The sequence below is a fragment of the Salmo salar genome, chromosome ssa04, assembly GCF_905237065.1.
Source record: "Salmo salar chromosome ssa04, Ssal_v3.1, whole genome shotgun sequence".
In the NCBI taxonomy this organism is placed as follows: Eukaryota; Metazoa; Chordata; class Actinopteri; order Salmoniformes; family Salmonidae; genus Salmo; species Salmo salar.
Window position 1 is genome coordinate 38231990 of NC_059445.1, and position 22454 is coordinate 38254443.

At 43.6% G+C, this 22454-nt stretch overlaps 2 protein-coding genes across 2 annotated transcripts in view; one reads left to right on the top strand and one right to left on the bottom strand.

The window, feature by feature from the left end:
• The first annotated feature begins 423 nt into the window (after positions 1-423).
• Positions 424-8745, top strand: alg13 (ALG13 UDP-N-acetylglucosaminyltransferase subunit). The gene is given in 25 exon segments (XM_045716887.1): positions 424-848; positions 1168-1251; positions 1451-1501; positions 1613-1659; positions 1816-1888; positions 2262-2343; positions 2512-2680; positions 2863-2932; positions 3051-3159; positions 3414-3478; positions 3588-3688; positions 3930-4045; positions 4177-4408; positions 4636-4725; positions 4821-4968; positions 5071-5215; positions 5309-5344; positions 5605-5660; positions 5894-5965; positions 6200-6329; positions 6450-6514; positions 6517-6571; positions 6679-6719; positions 7819-7972; positions 8173-8745. Coding segments are annotated over 25 exon segments (2577 nt in total). The 5' UTR covers positions 424-728; the 3' UTR covers positions 8439-8745.
• A 1973-nt stretch (positions 8746-10718) lies between these two features.
• The window catches only part of LOC106602946 (short transient receptor potential channel 5-like), a 31460-nt gene continuing 19724 nt past the window's right edge, over positions 10719-22454 (bottom strand). The window contains exons 6-13 of the mRNA XM_014195985.2: positions 21639-21975; positions 21166-21305; positions 20689-21011; positions 19929-20124; positions 18891-19100; positions 17524-17565; positions 13302-13391; positions 10719-13158 (exon numbers count right to left, since the gene is read on the bottom strand). Of these exons, the coding sequence (XP_014051460.1) occupies positions 12280-13158; positions 13302-13391; positions 17524-17565; positions 18891-19100; positions 19929-20124; positions 20689-21011; positions 21166-21305; positions 21639-21975 (2217 nt within the window). The 3' untranslated portion in view covers positions 10719-12279. The remainder of the gene's footprint in view (positions 13159-13301; positions 13392-17523; positions 17566-18890; positions 19101-19928; positions 20125-20688; positions 21012-21165; positions 21306-21638; positions 21976-22454) is intronic.

Genomic DNA, 22454 nt, shown 5'->3' on the forward strand with positions numbered 1-22454 from the left:
AACAGTAGGCAACAACATTTTAACTCACAATATTGACTAGCCTATAATCAGTCTCCACTCCAGATGAGTGCTGTAGATTACAATCCAATGTGGGTAAAAAAATTGGGATTAGAGAGGGGGGAGAAGGAAGGGAAATACATTTGAGGCAAGACACTGCCTAATGTGACAGCCTATTGTTTTAGGACTGTAAACTGTTGTTCTTCAAATTTACCTTGACTAGTGATTAAATCAAGAAAACGTTGCTTTACTATGTCATACCGCAGCCACATGTTGCCAATTTGACAACACGTAGAAATAGCATATTTATCAGGATGTAGTCTGTTGGATTTAGGCCATCGTTTACAATTGTTGTTCCTCTTAATCAGGTTCATAATTCTCTTCCTACTTGTGGAGTAGCCTTCTTTTTTTTTTACTCATGGGAGACTACAAGTATAGACACAATGGGCAATCATAATTGAATGTAGGGTACTATTTCGAGGATAAAGTATATAAATAAAAAATAAAAACATTTAGTGTAACCAATCAAATACAAGAATTTCCAATACATTTTTCAACGGTTTGACCGAGTGACGGCGAAATGAACTCGGCAATCAGTGCTCATTTGTAGCAGCTGTTTCCTTATTGCAATTCGAAAGGAAACTTTCCGACCTTCGCGTTCTTGATCGTCTACGCGTGAAGTTATGAAGCCTTGCATATTTGTCGTTTTTTATTTGCAATTTCTTTAAAATATGCAGAAAGCTTTGAAGAAGTATTTTGTAAACATGGACGAGTATCTAGCCAGCATCGGTCTCTACCGGAAAATGATGGCACGAGACGCGTCCTGTCTATTTCGAGCCGTCTCCGAGCAGGTAGGCTAAAGCCAATTTAGCAAACGTTACTCTACACTTTACACTTATTTGTATTATTTTTTTAAATATGCATTTGCAAAATAAAGAGAAAATATTACAGTTCGCAGTAACTTCGACTGAATTCATGGTGTGAAAATAGGAATTTGTCCTCTTTTGTTGTTGAATGTGTTCATTTGGTTGACTGCTAAATTATTGATACTAATGAAGTGGCCAGAGTTGAAACATGGAATGCACACAATTATGCTTCACAGGCCGCGAAGTGGCCGAATACAAAACATTTGGGAATAATGTACCGGTATTTCTTTCCTTTTTTCTCAAGCTTTATTACTCACAGAACTTCCAACAAAAGATAAGGAAAGATTGTGTCACCTTCATGAGGGCAAACCGATGCGATTTTGAACCTGTGAGTTGCAAGCACAATGTAATCACAGTACAGAGCAAGTCTAGTTAAAAATCAGTCTATAATTACATTATCGTGACATGCTTTATCAGTAGGTCTGGTGTGGCTTAGTTGGTAGAGAATGGCACTTGCGAAGCTAGGGTTGTATGCACTCACTATGCTGAATAAGGGCGTCTGCTAAATGACATGCTCTCTCTCATAGTTTGTTGAAGGGTCATTTGAGAAGTATCTGGAACGTCTGGAGGACCCCACGGTATGTTTTAAAACTACATGGTTATACAAGTTCATTGCACAACACATGGGTCAGATTCTGACCATGGACTGTATGAAAAGGGACATACCCTTTAAATATATTTTTCTAAAGGAAACCGCTGGACAAGTTGAGATAAAGGCATTGTCGTTGTTGTACAGGTATGTGCTCCACAATGTGTTCAGTTATACACCCCCACGTTGTACTACCTTTTGTTGGCTGACAGGACATTGTCAAATGAGGTTTATGTGAATTGCAGTTTTTGCTTTTAATGGAACCTGAAATGAGTGTGTTCTCACATTTTCACTGTGTGGAAGGCGGTGCTTCCTCATATACAGGTACCCTGGGAAGCCACCAACTGAGATAACTGAGAAAGAGTACGTGGAGAAGGTAAGAATGTGGTTCAGCACAGCCCACTTGAACCCAGGCCCTGACGCATCTCAAATGCCTGACTAGTGAAGTAATTACCAGGAGAAATTGAATCACATTGCTAATTAAAGCAGGTGTGTGGAAAGGTGAGATGACGTGTGAGACTTTGGTTTGTCCGCTAGATGGTGCTGCTCTCATTTTATCCTTTGAGAAGACTACCGCTATTTCAAAAAGTCAAATATTTCTACATTTTCAGTTTACCAGCTTCTATCTTTCTTGCTTCCATCTCTATGTAGACAATGTGATGTCTATCATTTTCACCATTGAATGGTTAAACGAGTGATGGGGATAAAATGCATTACACTCCTGGATTCTGCTCTTGACTGTATTGCAGATTTTGCTGTGTTGCTCCAACAATGGCCACTACGACATTGTGTACCCCAGGAACTACCCGATCGATGCAGCGCTGTGTCAGGGTCAGTACTCTCAGTCCATCAGAATTCTGAGGAACCAGTGGATGTCTTCACTCTTTTTAAGTCTTGCTACTCATTGATTGTAGTTAGTCAATATTGTAATGAGCAATAGTTCCATGTGTGGTCTAAAGGGAATGTACTTATTTAATTTTTTTCTTCAATTAAATCCAGCTCTGTTGTATGAACTACTGTACACACAAGTCCTTGGTGTTGAGGAGGTGGAGTTGCAGGGCGCTTTGGAGGGGTTCCGTGGAGGAGGTCGGCGCTATAGGAACAGCCTATCGGTGTGCAGTGAGGACGCAGGCTATGACACCCCCGAGGACAGGGGTCAGACTCAGAGGTGAAGTCTTGTTCTGCACAGTCCTTTTGAATTACAGAAAGTCTTCCTGACTAAACCTGCCTTATGGTCTTCCAGTTACCTACAGTATGCATAAATTGCCCCTGCATCTATATATTGGAATAGTCATTGTGAATTTTTTTTTCTTGCATGTTTTTGTCAAGTATAATTGTTTACTCTTGTAGGGACGATTGGGAACTCAATGGGTACAATCGCACAGAGGACAAAGCCAGACCTGGAGCAGAGGAAGCGAAGGTGACAATCTTTTCTGTTTTAGAAAGTGGTCTGGTTATCAGCTGAGGTGTTGTAGTTTATAACATTACTGAGATGGAATAGATTCTTGGGGCACATACAGTCTCTTTCTCTTCCCAAGACTCCAGATGGACCAACAAAACTCTCTCTCCCGTACAAGGTGCTCAAAGCACTGGATTCTGAGATGTACAGAAATGTAGAGTTTGACGTATGGCATGACAGTCGCAAAGGTATGCCATGTTGCCCCTTCTTTTGGGAAAACTTGAGTTGGATTTCTTGTGGTAAAATGGGACTGTTAAGGTGACCGTGAAACTTTTTTAGTAATAAAGAACATGTTTCAAGATCCACGCAGTGCAGAACTTATCTGTGCTGAATATTCACATGGGGTTGACATGCTCATACCACACAGATTTTCTTTTTGACGTATAATAGTTGTATAATTGGGCATTCTGGAATGGCATATAATGTCTTGTCTCTGAAACAGAAATGCAGAAGACTGATTACATGGTGTTTGCTGGAAGACAGTACTTCTTGGGAGACAAGTGTCAGGTAATCCAATTTATCCACTCATTTAAGATTCTTAGTGAGTGTTTCTTTGTGCAAACCGTACTCCGAACATACTCCATGACCGTAAGGTTAGCCCATGTCTCCTATGCAGGTTCGTCTCGACCCCAAAGGGAAGTATTACAATGCCTTCATTCAGGAGGTGGGCACTCACCCCAGCGCTGTGACAGTGTTCATCGAAGAGCTTGGAGAAAAGTGAGATACCTGTCTCTCTTTTAAAACACCCCAATTTAATTGACTTACAAACAGGCACTACTGCACAGCACCCATCAATGTGTGCTTATTTTAGTATTCTGGTACATGAATGATTGCACCTGGCCTTGCATCATCCTATTGTCAGTCATACAGTATAGTGTACATATGGTGAATTGCTTTCTACACAGTGCTGTTTTTAATATTAGATTTGAGACTTCTCTCTCTAACCCAACACTTTCAGACATCTTGTGTCTCTGACTAACTTGAAGCCTGTGAACCCTGTCCCTGCCTGGAACATCACTCCAAGCCGCAAGGGACCGTCATACAGCAGGCCTGAGCAGTATCCTGGAGAGATGGGTCTGTATACCCTTTAACCTTTTTAGATGGTCTTAGCTAGTAAGCTTCTAATAGCAGTGACATGTATTGGCTTCAGACTATTAAAGATGACTTGTACAACTTTGTCTGTTACCTCTTCTCCCCTCCCCCAGACTCTGAGGTGAGAGGCCGGCGGCGCTTCTTTAAGAAGCCCAGAGGGAAGGAAATGCTGATGGTGTCTTACAATCGATCTCAGCCTCCCCGCTTTCGGCCAGGCCCTGGCGGCATACCCCCTGGGCGCGCCCCTGGCATGTATGCCCCCGCACCACCACCAGGGACACTGCCCTATGAACATTATCACCCACATCCTCCACCTAGGCCCCCACGAGGATATGGCCCACCCAGGTCTGTGGTTGCTACTTAAATAGTCAAACGGCAGGATTGAGAACTCATTCACACGGCTGCTGTTATACACAATTGAAAGTTCCTGTGGTGCACCATTACTGATTTTGATTCTATTTACGCTTTTTGGGAAATAAGGCCGTTCCTTACCATTTATTTTATTTTAGTATCTACTGAATGATGTTGCCAATCTGGGTTCTGTTCAAAAGTTCAGCCCGTTTCCTGAACAGGCATCACCTTGTTGGACCAGAGGCGGCATACTACCCTCACCCAGGAAAACGCTGCTACCAGAGCTTCGACAACTACTCATTCAGGTCACGGTAATATACGTATTTTAATCATCTCCTGAGCAATGTTGAGCAGTGACTGAGTGTTGTGGTTATAAATGTATGTGTATTCACTTGAGCTCTTGCAGCCGAAGCAGGCGCCAGATGCATGCTGTCAACAAAGAGTGCCAGTTTAGCTATGTCCCCGAGGCTGGGGAAGAGGCGCAGGACATGGAAGGAACAATCACCTTCTACGAGATTGAGGAGGGAGATGAGACCCCTTTCCCTCCCTTGCCGGTAACGAAGTAGCACATGAACCCTCAGAGTTCAGACTTTGATAGTTGGGATCATGAGTATTCCACAGTCAACCTGCTGTCTGCTTTTTAACCTTCTCTTTAGGGACAGGCTGTAGCAAACCCCATGGTTCCAGCACCCCCTACCTACTGGATGCAGCGGGGGCCGAGCCCCATCCCCACGTCTGGCAAACAGGCCATGACCTCATCAGAGGAGGACGCTGACGAGAGGAGCAATGGTGGCGACCAGGGTAGGCCAGTCCAGTGACGCTGTCTTGATCAAATGTATTTGTTCAACTTGAGCCAGGATTTGAATGTAAATGGAGAAAATGTATCTGTCTCAGGTGAATATTCGGAGGAGTACATCTATACTGCTCAAGGTGAGTGACTTCACCTGCTGTGGAGATTTCCATGAAGTACATGGAGAGCCCTTACGACGAACTGGTAGGACAGTCCTTGTTCACCATTTTCATTATGTTCTGTAGACGCATTATTTTAACTGGTTATGTAGAGACAGATTAGGCTTTTCCATTTCTCAACTGATGGCATTTGGCAGCAGTAAAGGCTCACGATATGGAGACCCCTCGTACAATGTGGATAAAAGTGCACAATTATCTTTTGAAGTCTCTTCATCTTGCAGACCCAGGGTTCCAGAGCCCGTCTATGTATGCTGCGGCAGAGTCCACTGCCAACCTGGTACTCAAAATATCTGTTGTACTCAATATGCCCTCTCAAACATTGCCCATTTATTTATTTTTATATGCCTTCTGAAATTGCCCTTCACTTTTTTTGTGGGGGTCGAAACTAAGGGTAATTAAAGCTAATTTCACATCTGGGATGATTATATGTATTGTATAATTTCCAATTAACGTGCTTATTGGGGCTGATCTGTTTTGACTGCGTTCCTTTTTGCCTGCCTGCCTTTGTAGACCATTGAAGAGGGAGGATCTCGTGCCGGCTCGCCACAAGAGGGCGTAGCTACCTACAGCTACTCACAGCAGGTACTGACTGGATCCCTCACCATCCGCTTTACAGAACTGTTGTCACATTTTGGCGGGAGAACAGGTGTTTAATTTATACGCAGCTGCTTTAAACATTTTTATAAACTGTAGAATGTACCTCTTTGGATTAGGTAACTATTTTTTTTAAAATATATTTTAAGCATGACATTGAATTTAAGCATGAATTGTCTGTATGTTGTAGTCTGAGGGTTATTTAATGTGTTGTTTCCTCAGGTGGTGGTGAAGTCCGCAGTTATCACCTCTTCACAGGCTGTAAGCACAGCCCCAGCAGCTATCTTCACCTCCAACTCCTCTTCCGCTAGCAGCTCTCAGATCCCCCCAGCACCAATGGCTCCACCCTCAAGCCATCCAGAGGGGGCTCCCATGCCCCCACACACTATGGGCAGACCAGGTACCCACTCTATAGGAGTTATGGTTGGACATAATGAGTTGTCTAACGAATGTCTATTTCTCTTGTTCTTAGTTTTATCCATGCAGTTTCCTCCTTCCTCTCCCTGGTTTGTGAATGAGATGGGGGAAGCAGTCAGCGCCTCACCCCCCCTCCACCATACTCCTATGACCCCAACGGCAATGACCTTCCACGAGGTCAGAGAAATGCTGCCCCATGGCTTTTGTGTTCAAGTTGTAAACTTCTAATGGTTGAATTTTGAAAATGTGACAGTCATTGTAACGAAATGTATTTCTTTTTATAGATTGCAAGGTCATCCAATATTACTTTAATTTAGGAGTCCAAGTAAGTAAAGGGGATCAAATGAATATTTATTTAATTAGGCAAGTCAGTTAACAAATTCTTATTCACAATGACGGCCTAATATATAGCAGGGTTCTCCAACCCTGGTCCTGTAGTTTTTTTAGTTTTCTCCAACCCTGGTCTAGCACACCTGATTCTAATAATTATCTGGTTAGTAAACTTTATCAGGTTGGTTACAATGGGTTGGAGTGAACCTACAGGAGGGTAGCTCTCCAGGAACAGGGTTGGAGAGCCCTGTATCATTTACTGAACAAAAATATAAACTCAACATGCAACAATTTCAACGATTTTACTGAGTTACAGTTCATATAAGGAAATCAGTCAATTGAAATAAATTCATTAGGCCCTAATCTATGATTTTCACATGACTGGGAATACTGATATGTGTATGTTGGTCACACATGCCTTAAATAAAATGGGCCTCAGGATCTCGTCATGGTATTTCTGTGCATTGAAATTGCCATCGATAAAATGCAATTGGGTTCATTGTCCGTAGCTTATGCCTGCCCATACCATAACCCCACCGCCACCATAGAGCACTTTTTTCACAATGTTGACATCAGAAAACCGCTCACCCACTCTACGTCTGCTATTGTGAGGCTGGTTGGATGTACTGCCAAATACTCTAAAATGATAGCGGTGGCTTACGGTAGAGAAATAAACATTCAATTCTCTGGCAACAGTTCTGGTGGACATTCCTGCAGTCAGCATGCCAATTGCACACTCCCTCAACTTGACATCTGTGGAATTGTGTTGACAAAACTGCACATTTTAGAGTGGCCTTTTGTCCCCAGCACAAGGTGCACCTGTGTAATGATCATGCTGTTTAATCAGCTTCCTGACAGGTGTGGCATATCTTGTATAAATTATCACTGACAGGCATGACAATTTTGAATAAAATAAGCTTTTTGTGTGTATGGAACATTTCTGGGATCTTTTATTTCAGGTCATGAAACATGGTACCAACACTTTGTTGCGTTTTTATCTTTTTCAGTGTAGTATGGGTGAACAGTAACTGGTCATGAGACAAGACATGTCTTTTGAATGAAAACAATGTGTGCCTATTTCTGTGTTGAAACAGTGGTACCAGCAGAGCTACTGGCACTCCATGGTGCAGATGCAGCAGGTGTATCAGCAGCCCGCTGCCTCCCCTCCCTCTGATCACACAGTTCCCCAGTCCTACCCAGAGCCTGGGAGAACTGGGCCTGATGGCCAGGGAGACATTCCTGCCAATGGTCAGCGCCACCCCTCTGCCTCAAACCTCTACATTATGAAGTGGCACATCTGCATTGAATAAGATCTGACTTCAGTGTCAGATTTTGTCACGAGGATGTTAAGACCTCAAGTATCAAACGTGATTCTGTGATCCACAAATTATTTACAAAATTCTTAATCTCATGTTTGTCCTCACCCCCAACCTTTTCCTCCCTACCAGGCACCCCCCTGGTCATGGACCCTCCCTCAGCAGGAGCCCCAGGCATAGTCTTCTACCCCTTGGTTCAGGACCAGTGCAGCCAACCCCCCCTCCACACCTATGAGCCTTATGTTCCGATGCTCTCTGCCACCTACCATTACCTCACACCCTGGAACTCAGGCCCTGCCCAACCCCGTGTGCTCGCATCCTACTGCCCCTCCAATCACCCAGTCAACTATGTCACTGCACCCACACACCCAGGGCACTTTATCCCTCCCAGCATGTAACCAAGCACTGGGGACACGGGGAGGGAGGCAGGCTCCCTCTACTATTCACCCACTCACATTCACCCTATGCCTGTAAATGTTAATTTGTGTCAAGTTTATTCCACTGTTCCTCTGTTGCACTTTGCTAGTCAGTGGCTGTGTCTGAAATGGCATCCATAGGGCTGGTCAAAAGTAGTGCTCTACGTTGGGAATGTGGTGCAATTTCAGACACAGCCGCGGTTCCATCCCCACAGTGTTCAGGGATGTTTATGTTAATATTAAATGTGTTTTATTTTTTTGGCTTAATTAAAAAAAGTTATGTTTCCCAGAAGTTGTAACAATTTGTCATTTGAACTGTACTTTTTTAGAGCAGGGCTCTCCAACTTGTTCCTGGAGAGCTACACTCGTGTAGGTTTTCGCTCCACCCCTGTCGTAACTAACCTGATTAATCTTATCTACGAGCTGGTTATTAGAATCATGTGTGCTAGATTAGGGTTGGAGAGCCCTGCTTTAGAGAAGTCATTTGGTATGATGGTGGTATCTGAGGTTCCAGAACAAGGCTGATGTTGTTGCTACCCTTCGTCATGATCAGCACCATGGAAAGCGCTCACTGGTACTCGGGCAGTGTTAAAATACATGCAGTTACTAAGTGTAGTTTATAACTCAGTTTCGGGAGGAGAGCTGGCGGAGGCTGAACTGAGCGCCTTGTTTTTCAGCTTTGTCATTAAAGGCCCAGCGCAGTCAGGGATCTTCCTATGTGTTATATTTTCACACTGAGGTTGGAATACTGTGAACATTATAATGTACTTTTAGTGTAAGAGCTGTAGGAAAAGACCATGAAATTTCAGCCTGTTTTGGTGGGATGGAGTTTTGGCCTGCCTGGTGACATCCCCAGGGGGTAAATTCGTCAATAAACCAATAAGAAATAGTTCCAAACCTCTGCCAATAAAGCTAGTTTTCAGTTTCCCCCTTCTGACTCAGACCACTCCCAGGCAGTGCTAGCAAAATTCTTCATTGAAAAGTTGCACTTGCTAAAACCCTATTTGTTTGTTGACCATTTTGATTGAAGAACTGCTGAATTAGGCATTTAAGAAATGCAGCTGTTTTTAGGCGGGTGATTTTAATTTGGGTGTCTCGTGTGTGTTTTTACGTGTAGTAAGCGTTTGTACATTCATCCTGCAAAAACAGTACACCACGTGTCAAACTCATTCCACAGTGGGCCGTGTGTGTGGGAGGGTTTCGCTCCACTCTTGCATTTGATCGAATAATGTTCAGGAAGTAGTAGTTAACTTCCCTCACTTGGTTGTCTGGGTCTTAATTGAAAGGGAAAAATGTAAAACCTGCAGACACTTGGCCTTCTGTGGATTGAGTCGGACACCCCTGCAGTATGGGGTCACCTACTGTACTCTTCTAGATAATTTAACAGTCTAACCAGGTCTCGTGTCTTGAAGTTTTCCAGACTATCAAATTTATTTCGCCAATGAGCTTCACTTGGCTGGTGTGCAACCCTGGCAGATTTGGTTTGACAGGCTACCCAATCGGTGGTGCTAGTTGGGGACAGTCAGTACATTACCCAATGTAAATTGAACTATTTTTATATATTTCTACAATTTATAGCTAGCTGGTTTGCGGCTTGTCATTGAACTGTGGAGGTTTGACTTAAAATATTGTCCTGTGTAATTTACTGATTGTCCCTAACTAGCCCAATAGGGATATCCAATGTCAAATCAAATTGACCATGGGCATTACTATTGGGTCTTGTGCAGCTGCACGTCGAATTGATGATTACTTGGGTGCTGTGGGCAGGCTTGAAATCAACCCAACCCAAGGAAAACTGTTATGGTACACTTAATTCCGTTACATACAATCTTTTCCTATCATCTCGCAAAGCTCAATTTTGGGACGAGACTGACTTTATCCTATTTACACTTTGTAATGGCAGTCACTCTTTAAGCTTCAAAGGACTAGTCTAATCCACAGCAGGAACTTCATTTATACTGTATAGGCACTGTCTTTCTGCATTGGAATGCAGCCTTGGAATAGGAACTTCATATTGGAGCTGGAACACAATGTATGGGCCCAGACACACATATTGTAATGCGGCCTATTAGCAAGGAACTAGAGCCGTATATGGACTTAGCACTGTTACCCACCTGAACTCCCTTGGTTAATTAATCAACCACCCTCAAAGCATAGGAACAGGTTAATAACGTTATTTTACGCTCCAGGCATTTTTATTTTCCACTCCCATAAAAAAACGCAAAACCGTTCCAAGCTGTTCTTGACTTTATTTTGCTGGTCAGAACAGTGAAAACGGAACGAAAATAAGTATGGTTCTGTTCAGAACGAACCGATTGGAAAATATACTGGATAAAAATATAAACGCAACATTCAACAATTTCAAAGATTTTACAGAGTTACAGTTCATATAAGGAAATCAGTCAGTTGGAAAGAAATCCATTAGGCCCTGATCTATAGATTCCACATGACTGGGAATACAGATATGCATCTGTTGGTCACAGATCCCTTTTTTAAAGGTAGGGGCGTGGATCAGAAAACCAGTTAGTATCTGGTGTGACCCCCATTTGCCTCATGCAGTGGGACACATCTCCGTCGCATAGAGTTGATCAGGTCCGGATCCATGACCGGGGGCTGGCTTCCCCGACCACCATCCACGCCAAAATACCAAACTTTTATCAACTACTACTTCCTCAGATGACGAGAATCTGAACTCGTAAAAGTGTTCATTTTTAATTGATGAGACGGCACATTAAGGTAAACCATGAATACTGCAACTAGCGAATGCATTGCGCTGTCACAATTGCCCAGAGTATAGCTATTTTTGGACATTTCAGTGCTGTTTTGTGTGACCACAGAGGCCATCATATTACATGGCTCAGTCTTGGAATCCTAGTTCTAAAGAATCAGTCAAAAATAATGTAATGTATTTTAGTAGATCATTCTCATTATCAAATAAATGTATTTGTATACAAGCTTGTTTTTGACAGCAATTAAACATTGTTTGCGTCGGTTTCCTCTTCTAAATTGATCTTGAGTATTATAATTCACAGCCATCTTGAAAAATAAAATAAATTAGATTAAGTGTAAACATAAGACATTGATAAATGTTACTCTGCTAATATCGTGCATTACCTGTCTCAATAGCCAAAAATTGGTAGTGTCTTATTTCCAAGAAAATATAGAAAAATACAGCTTTCATAGAAAAACAGAACAGTATTATTAGTTAGTTGTCCAAAAACGACTTGTAAAGATTCAACCTGCAAGCCTGAAATAAATGTATGTCACACGACCTTGTCTACCATGATAATAACCATTCATGTTTAGGTTATATGACATACCAAACAGAACACACTGTAGGGGAAATGTGGCACATGAGGAAAACATGTGCATATGGAACAACACTGCAAAACAGGCTGGTAAAAGACAAAAAAAACTTGCAACGAGATTAAACATATTCGTAAGAGAGAAGTTTGGACAATGGTGATACCTCAGCTGTGTATATGAACCCCTTTAATCTCAGTGATATTTTGATGAGTAAAATAGAAATAACTGGGTCTCAACTGTATGAAAACAATTGTGAAGAGAGGATGGTGAGCTTACAGACCCAATGATCTAAGGATCACAACGGTAGGTGGCAGTATGCAAAGATGTAGTTATATTGCAATAGATAAAGCTTCTTTTTTTTCATTATATGTTTAGAATCTTCCTACTTTGCTATGATATCTTTGTGAAAATGAGTCCTGGGTTTTGTATACTTAGGTCAGCCCCTTATTCTTTCTGTCCTTTCAGCAGAGTGACCTGAACATACAGTAGTATTTTGTCATTATTCCGGGGGGGATCTCTAAAGCTGTGTTGTGATGGAGTCCTCCTGCTCAGCCCCCCACTCAGAGGAGTCCAGCTCGTCACAAGGTCCTATCCAGCCCTCAAACATGTCCTCACTAGAGCCCAGGAGGACAGCCCGGGAGCTGGAGGCCGTGATGCTGGAAGCACAGTGCAGGGGTGGCAGGGAGTGGCCTGGCGGCGGTAAGGAGTGGCCCGTGGGTAGCAGGAGCAGACTGTCACTTCTGTTAGCCTGCTGGGGTGACACCAATGGCAGGGCCTGGGGAGGGGCATGTGGTAGCTCCTTCAGGTTCCCCCCCAGCTGGCCCAGGTGGAACAGGCTGCGTGTAACCGGGGGATTGGGGGGGATCTGGATGTCCGGCCAGGTTGTGGGCTGCCGAAGCAGACCGTCTGAGATGCTGTAGGTGGGCTGGTGCATCCTGGGAGGAGGGGACCTGGGCTCTGGGACGTGTCCGTTCATGCGGGAGAAGAGTAGGCCCAGCCGCCTGATGGAGTCTCTCTTGGACTTGGAGAAGCGTTGCAGCCGGCCACTACTGCGGGTTAACGCAGCGGAGGACGTGGGGGAGGAGGAGAACCTGAGCCCGTTGCTCTTTGGTCTGTTGTCCACTGCCCCCTCTGCCCCTGACATGGACTTAAAGAGGGCGGAGACGCTGAACCCAGAGTCCTTGCTCTTCCTCTCAGTGATTGACGTGCTGAAGGATACCCCCTTGGCCCCTTGGTCCCTGGACTGACCCTGGGCCTGTCCAGCCCCTTCTTCCTCGTTGGCCTCGTCCTGCTGGGTAGCCTCACTGCTGGATGAGTAGGTCCTCCGCGGAGGCTTCCTGTCCCCCAACAGGTCCAACACCTCGTAGCGGAAACTGGAGATGTCCTGCTTGAGCTCCTATGGATCAATTAAGAGGGGGTTAGAGGCGAAGGACAGATCCACAATGAGGGACAGTTAGATATTGCTCAATGACTATGATATATATATACAGGAACATTTTGGGGATGAAAGCTTAAATACACAACTTCTGAGATACCTACCTTAAAATTCTCCTCTGTCAGTCCCTCGTCTGTCTTAGCACTGCGGATCATGGCTGCTACATACCTCTTCACCAGGTTCCTGATCACCTCCTATACACAAAGACACACAGCAGAGAAACAATCACATTAGACACACTACTACAGTATGAAATGAGTGGTGAAGTCATGGGCACATTCTAGAAACAAGCATATTTTTCTTGGTAAGCTATTTTTGTAGACTTGTACCTCCCTAAGTAGGAAATGATCTGACATTTGGGGAAAAAGGCTCTTCCTTCCTTGCATGCACACATTTGCATGTTGTGTTTAATAAGGAAAAACTGTTTAGGCATATTCATGACATTTGTATTAGCTTGAGTTGAAAATCTGGACGTACATAACTTTGCATTGATTTGCATGTTTAGGACACAATGGACCAATGGTTGAAATCAAACCAGACTTTTTCTTTTACAGAACAATAATTTGGTGTAAAAACAACAATTTAATGAATTGTGGAAGAGGATATTTGTGGAGGTGTTTGTAGATTGCATCTAATAGTGTGCACTGGAAGGGTAAGAGATACACTATACAAAAGTATGTGGACACCCCTTCAGATTAGTGGGTTCGGCTACTTCGGCCACACCCGTTGCTGACAGGTGTATAAAATCGAAAACACAGCCAGTGCAATCTCCATAGACAAACATAGGCAGTAGAATGGTCTTACTGAAGCGCTCAGTGACTTTCAACGTGGCACCGTCATAGGATGCCAGCTTTCCAACAAGTCAGTTCATCAAATTTCTGCCCTGCCAGAGCTACCCCGGTCAACTGTAAGTGCTGTTATTGTGAAGTGGAAATGTCTAGGAGCAACAATGGCTCAGCTGCGAAGTGGTAGGCCATACAAGCTCACAGAACGGGACCGCCGAGTGCTGAAGCACGTAAAAAATGGTATGTCCTCGGTTGCAACACTCACTACCAATTTCCAAACTGTCTCTGGAAGCAACATCAGCACAATAACTGTTCGCCGGGAGCTTCATGAAATGGTTTTCCATGGCCGAGCAGCCGCACACAAGCCTAAGATCCATGTGCAATGCCAAGCGTCGGCCGAAGTGGTGTAAAGCTTGCCGCCATTGGACTCAGTGGAAACGCATTCTCTGGAGGGATGAATCATGCTTCATCATTTGGGTTTAGCGGATGCCAGGGGAATGCTACCTGCCCCAATGCATAGTGCCAACTGTAAAGTTTGGTGGAGGAGGAATAATAGTCTGGGACTATTGTTCATGGTTCGGGCTAGGCTCCTTAGTTCCAGTGAAGGGAAATCTTAATGCTACAGGATACAATGACATTGTAGACGATTCTGTGCTTCCAACTTTGTGGCAACAGATTGGGGAAGGCCCTTTCCTGTTTCAGCATGACAATGCATCTGTGCACAAAGCGAGGTCCATACAGAAATGGTTTGTCGAGATTGGTGTGGAACAACTTGACTGGGCTGCACAGAGCCCTGACCTCAACCCCATCAAAAACACATTTAGGATGAATTGGAACGCCGACTGCGTGCCAGGCCTAATCACCCAACATCGGTGCCCGACCTCACTAATACTCTTGTGGCTGAATGGAAGCTAGTCCCTGCAGCAATGTTCCAACATCTAGTGGAAAGCCTTCCTGGAAGAGTGGAGGCTGTTATAACAGTAAATGGGGGACCAACTCCACATTAATGCCCATGATTTTGGAATAAGATGTTTGATGAGCAGGTGTCCACATACTTTTGATCATGTAGTGCATGTAGGCATACCACTCACCTCACCACATGCACTAAGAGTTGCCTCAGTGCCTCCCTTTCTCTTATAGGTTCTGCCCTATTCCCCAAACTCCTTCATTTGGAGCGGCAGCTGTATTCTTTGATACAGCAGTTTCATTAGACAGCGCAGGCTCCAGTCAATGCATTCGGTTTTACAAGTCAGCTGAGGAGCCCCAGCAGCACAAGGCCTTAACTGGGGGAAATGAAGGGGAAGGGGGGGAAATGAAGGGGAGGGGGGGAGAGGAGGGCCGCCAAAGGTTGAGCTAATTGCAATTACTGTGGTGAGCACCGACTAATAAACAAATGAACATCCCACTAGGCACACACTGGTTGAATCAACATCATCTGTCAACCTATTGTAACGTGGAATCTTCATCTTGAATACGATGACTTAACCTGACTAACAAGTTGTTACATCAATCTTATTTCAACATAATCATCAGAACTGTGTAAAACGTTGAAATTGTGTTAAATTCCACATAGAACCTTTTCAAATCTTTTTCATCCTATCATCATTGCCTAGTTAAATAAAGGTTAAATAAATAAAAAAAGATATTTAAAAAAAACATTCAATATATATATTGTTGGGTGGTTGAAATTGTTGAATTTCATATTTGATTAGACATATTTATTTTGACCGTATTTCAATGTCGATAGTAAAATGGTACGTTCGAATCGACGTCATCGTTTCAACAACACGCTGTATGTGAAAGTAAATTCAGAGTGAGGTTGGGTTTCTGTAGGCTACTCTGACATCTGATTTGCCCAAAGGACACCATCATTTCAACGTGAAGCTAGGAATATTATCATTCATCCATTGCTGATTGGATCTTTGGAAGTTTAGAAGTAGTGAACATTAGCCTTTTAAATGTTACGCTTAAGGCACGATATTAATAATACACTTTTACCTTTGGATATTGTCTTTTATATGTGTTATTCATAATATCTACTGTATATACTATCCAAACAGAAGGTACCTCTCCTTCAAATGTTGATATTTCGGTTGCGTTCACAGTTAAATATCCAGTTTGTCTACAAATTAGTTATTGATATGTTGGATTCACGTCTCAACCAACAATCTAAGTTAAAAAATAGCACTAAATTGAATCAAACTTTAAATGCACTTCAAATAAAGTTTGATTTGATTTAGTCCTATTCTTCAACTTAGATGTTTGGCTGAGACCGAGACGTGAATCCAACATATTAATTATTAACTTAGAAATTTGAAATCAACCAATCCTCCTTCATATAAAAGACAATATCCAAAGGTAAAAGTGTATTATTAATATAATGAATTTGGCATCCTTTTTATAGGCCTAATGATACTTCCAAAGATCCAATTTAACCATGTTTGAATACCATATATACTTTAACGTACATGTTGAAATGATGGTGTCCTTTGGGCAAATCAGATGTCAATGTAGCTTACATAAACCCAACCTCACTCCAAATGTACACTCACATACAGCATGTGTTTAAAAAAAGGGATTTACTTTAAACTATTCTGTTATTGAGGGTGTCTACGCAAATGAGTATGGAAGCTGATCAGTGGTTAAATGTGTTGACATAATAGCTCAGCTGTTTCTGAAACTAAGCAGGGTACAAAGCGATAGGTGTCTGGATGATAGACTTGTTTTTACTGACGTGCATTACTCCTCATAAACCAGCAGGAGTCACTGTTCAGGCAGGAATTGTTGGACTGTGTCTGTGTTTTATTTCAAGATACCTCTTTATTTAGGTTGAAGGCATGCCATTGAAACAATGACGTTGATTCAAACATACCATTTATTATCAACTTTGAAACAAGATCTAATGAAATATGAAATACAACAATTTCAACCACCCAATATACTGTATATTGAATATGGGATGAAAAAGATTTTAAACATTTCTGTGGAATTTTAATTTAAACATATACTGTACATAGTTCTGTGATTATGTTGAAATTTGATTGATGTCACAACCTGTTAGTTACGCTAAGTCATTGTGTTGAAGTTTGACCCTAATTTCAATGTTTAAATGAGATGAAAACAGTACCGGTTGATGACTTTATTTTCAAATCCAAATGTGTTTTTCCATGTAGATTCCACATCACAATAGGTTGAGAAATGATGTTAAAACAACATTGATTCAACTAGCGTGTGCCAAATTGGGACATGCCAGGGATCAGAATGAAACCTACCGCCAAGCTCACCACCACCATAACGACGACACATCCAGTAACTGACACCTGTTCCCCACTTTGCTCAAATGTCAACAGCGTAATAATAGATTCTAATACATAGTGTGCAGTGCAAATGTCCTTCATGCAGCTCAACAATGAGGCGTCAAGAGGGTGTGTGGGTGTGTGTGCGCGTGCGTGCGTGTGTGTGTGTGCGTGTGTGTGCGTGCGTGCGTGTGTGTACATGCATACACTCTGGTCCATAGTTTTTATGATAGCAGCTTTTTTACCTGATAATGCTGGTTCTGAATCAGGTTGTCAGCATGCCGCTCCTAGAACAAAATGAAAAAGCAGAAGAATGAAACTACTTTTGTTCGTGCGCAGCATTTATATTAACCGCACAAATGTATTGGTATCACTCTAGTGGCGTCTCTGCAGATGCGTGTTACATGTGTGCTGTGAGAGTGACGCAATGCACATGTTCTAAACAGAGGCTAAAGAGCTAAGGAATTGAAAGGTCCAGAAGTATGTGGACAGTAACGTTTTGTTTATGATCTGTGCTCCAGCACTTTGGATTTGAAATTATACAATAACTTTGGGGTTGAAGTGCAGACTGTTAGCTTTCATTTGAGGATATTTTCATCCATAATGAGTGAACCGTTTAGACATTGCTGCACTTTTTGTATATAGTCCCCCTCATTTCAGGGAACCAAAAGCATTTGGACAAATTCACTTATGTGTATTAAAGTAGTCAAAAGTGTAGTATTTGGTCCCATATTCCTAGCGCGCAATGACTACATCAAGTTTGTGACTCTACGAACTTGTTGGATGCATTTGCAGTTTGTTTTGGTTGTGTTTCAGATTATTTTGTGACCAATTGAAATGAATGTTAAATAATGTATTGTGTCATTCTGCAGTCACTTTTATTGTAAATAAGAGTAGAATATGTTTCTAAACACTTCTACATTGATGTGGATGCTACCATGATCACGGATAGTCATGAATGAATCTTGAATAATGATGAGTGAGAAAGTTAGGAGGCAAAAATATCGCACCCATGTGACGATAATTTCAGACTTTGTTCCATTACATTTTCTCCTCTTCAAACCAAACTTCTGATTCAAGAGGCTGCATATCCATTATTATCCAACGTTATATCCCCAAAAACATATGTCTGTTGTGTTTGGTGAAGGTAACGCGAATGCCTCTGCGTAAGCAGGGGTGTGGAGGAGTAGAACAGTGGAACGGTATAACAGGCGATTGCTGCTGGTAGAGGAGAGAAGTTCAGCTGACTGGGAGACATCCAGTGAATTTGGAGCCTGAGGAAGGGTTGCTTGGCAACATGTGCCTGCCCACTGCAGCTGGACGCTGGATAACCAGGATATACAGAGCCTTGTCAGTGACTTCACAGCTGGGGGAAACTGATAGCCCTAACACTATTCTCAAGCTCTCCATAACATTTACAGGCAAGGATCCCATAAAACGTATACGGTTGTGTTATGGTATAGAAATAGAGGAGCAAGGCGATGATTGTAGTAAAGCAATCGCATGTCTTCCACTGATATGACACAGCAAAAAGGAAACTGCCAGGTGAGAATTTAGTGAGTGTGTGTACACTGTATTCTATATTGACTGTACAGGTTTGTAAATGTTGTACCGTGAACTCCTTTAAGTTCTCGTGTTTCCTTGGGTCGTCAGGACTGGGATGGTCCCGTCCACACAGGCGGTTGTGCGTCCACACACACAGGTACCACACTGACTTGGGGCTGGGGACGATGTTGAAGGGCGGAGGGAGAGTTCCTCCCTCGTCAAAATAACTCATCCACAGCTTGGTGCGGGCAAACTTCCATTCAATGTCCGCATGGTCCTGTACAGGGGTATTTAGATATTAAAGGAGGGCTGCACCATCAGAATTAAATCTCTCTTACATCCTATGCGATCACATTTACTATCACTGAGTGTGATGAAAAACCCACTTAATAGCAGGGCTAAAATAACATTTGATCTGCTTGAAATAAAATTGTTTCCTTAACATGTAGTTACATCCTGTCTTCCCTTTCCCTAGATGTGCCTTAGGCAATGCGCTGTTCTCTGATGGGAGGGACGGGGGTTGATTGGTGGATTGTAGGATCTGTGTGTGTGTGTGTGTGTGTGTGTGTGTGTGTGTGTGTGTGTGTGTGTGTGTGTGTGTGTGTGTGTGTGTGTGTGTGTGTGTGTGTGTGTGTGTGTGTGTGTGTGTGTGTGTGTGTGTGTGTGTGTGTGTGTGTTTTGTCCCTGGGAGCTGTGCATTTTCACACAGCTCCCAGGGAGAGTGATACATGGGCAGGAGGCCCTCTACCATCGGGGCTTACATAAGCTCTCGCAGAAAGGTTAGTTGGAGGAAAATAAACAGATATAAATACGTCTCTGTGTGATGCCTGCAGCCCCATAACTACAAACTCTCTAAGATGTTTGACCTGCCTTTCATGATCTACAATATATTTTATCGCAATGACTCATTCTGGTTCTTATTCCTGCTGAGATTGAGAGACACTTTGCATAACTTCTTGAGATCAACTGCAAGCGCCGCTTGATCATTAAGCACCAGCAAGAGCGCCACGAAAAAGATGGGAAGGGCCATGTGACTTCCCCTGACAAAGGAGCTAGCAGACAGCTGAGAGAGAGCTGGACAGAGAAACGACGCAACGTGACTCACAGCGATGAGCTGATAGGAGTTGTTCATCATGGCGATGAGCATGTTGAGCAGCACCACCAGGGAGATAACGTTGTAGGTACCGAACATGGTGGCCCCCACAAACTCTGTGAACTCATGGCGTGCCTTCACGTTGGTCACGTACAGGTTGAGCAGGCCGAATATCGACCAGAACAGGGACTGCAACGTCTCAAATAGCCTGGGAAAGAACAAGATATACAGATATTCTTTTTTTTAAAGCCAAACAGCAGAAGCCTTTGAATCCTAAACAGATGTTTTGCATTACAGTTACTCAATGTAATATTAAAACCTAGAAAACAGGCGAGCGATGCAAACTGCTCAATCTCCAAAATGACTCAGGGGCTGGAGGAAGCAGATGAGATGTAGTACACTGCAGTATCTTTTATTCATTACGGGACAGGGAGAGGATTATGTGCATACTGCAGGTTTCTGTGTGAAACCTCGGGGAACACATGAAAAAGTGCTTTTCAATTACAACAGGCATTGGAGTATAAGACCCTGTGTGGAACCTGTCACCCTCTTCCCGAACAATTCGTATCTCTTCATGTTCCATCTCTGCTCCCCTCCCAATATCTTTCAAGCTCCTTCCTTAACCCTGCCCTCTACCTCTTCACTCCCCTCCTTGTCTCAGAAAGTACTTGTTTCATTCATCTCTCCATATGCTCTTCTTTCTCTGTCTATCCAAACCCCTCCTTTTGTCATGACACACTCTTTCTAGGACAAGGGCCCTCAGATGACTCACGTAGAGAAGGCATTGTTCTGCTTCTCGCAGCGGATGCCCTTGCAGTTGTTGGGCTCGTCCGAGGCCTTGGTCTCGTAGTAGAAGTACAGTTGGTTGAGCCCGTTGGCGAAGGCCAGCAGCACCAGGCAGTAGATGAAGAGGAACTTGAGGATGTCCAGCAGCATGCGCCCCAGGGAGATCTGCAGAGGCCCCAGGTGGGAGTTGGCTGTGAACAGGGAGATGAGGCGCAGGGAGCTGAAGATGTTGGCGATAGCAAACAGGCCCTCGGCGATCAGCGTCGGGTGCCACATCTCCCACTCCTCCCGCGGCCGAGAGCTGTTGTACTGTTGTTGAAACGGAGAGAGGCTGTTAGCTACTTGCCAGAAGGCCATGGTTATCATATTGCAATGTGTAAAGCGGGCAAAAAGAAATAGACAGGAATTTCTTAGCCCTCAAAATATCATCAACTCATCTTGAAAAAATAAACGTGTGACTTACCTTGAAGTAAGCAACTATTTTGAGTGAGATAGTGGCCAAGTAGAGAGAGTTCATGGCAAAGTCCATCAGGTTCCACCAGTCATGGACGTACTCAGTGAAGCCTCCGTCCCACATCTCCTTTATCTCAGCCCAGATGAAGCCTGAAGGGGAAACATTTGTCAAGTCAGTAAGACACATGGCATTGCACACTACAATTAATGTCACCTGTCATGATATTTTTTTTCTATCAGCACAACTAGTCCAAATCAGAAACAGATTAATGGCAGCAAATACAGCATTGTATTTCTCAATATCCACCCAGTTACCGGTTAGATCCTGTTAGAGATGGATTATAATGATAAGGCCTGTGCGTGATCATGTAAAAAGGTACGACACTGACCGATAAGAATATCTCTCTAGCCCTACTCCTCTTTACAGTGCTGGACGCTATAAAACCTCCCCCATCGCTGCCTGCCACCCCACCCCCTGCTCACCCAGCACCCAGGGAAGGATCATCCACTCCACCACGGTGGGCGGCGGGCCCTGGACGTGCAGGTCTGTTCTCACGATGTGCTGGGAGGCCAGGAGGAGGAGGAAAAGAAAAGTCAGGTAGGAGGCTGTGTGGCAGATGAACTTGATGAAGGGCTTCTTGATGAAGAGGCCCAGGGCGCTCTTGGGGGCCAGCAGGTAGACCAGGGAGAAGATGGGGAAGAGCAGGCCGATGGTGAAGCAGGTGACCAGCTTGACCGCCCAGTGGCGTCTACGCCACCCGGGGAAACCGTCGTACCACAGGGTGGCCAGGAGCTGCTGACAGTTTGGCTGGGATACAAACTGGAGAGGAAGAGAGTATCAGAGATGAAGGGAAGAACATCGGTAAGGCAAATCGAAACGGCAGTATCACCCTTGGTAAGTGCTATACAGGGTGATACTCAACCTATGTCACAACTCTCCTTCATTGGCAATAGATAACAGTTCAACTCCGGCCAACACGGGTCAAATTATTCGATCAACAAATAGAATAGAAGTGCCTGGGGAAAGAATACCACGATGGATATTGTACACATCTCAAATAGGCTTCTTCCAGTGCTTCGGATATAAAGTTGATGTGTGCTACAGATCATAAAGTTCCTGGCTCTTGCCAGCTTCCGTGCAGGAAAACTAACTTCCCAGTGTTGACCCCTGAGGTTGGCACTGCAGCTTATATCCCCCAGAATACCCAAACAAACAGCCCTGCCAGCTGCACATGGAATACAACTGAACAATACCCAAACAAACATCCCTGCCAGCTGCACATGGAATAAAAATGAACA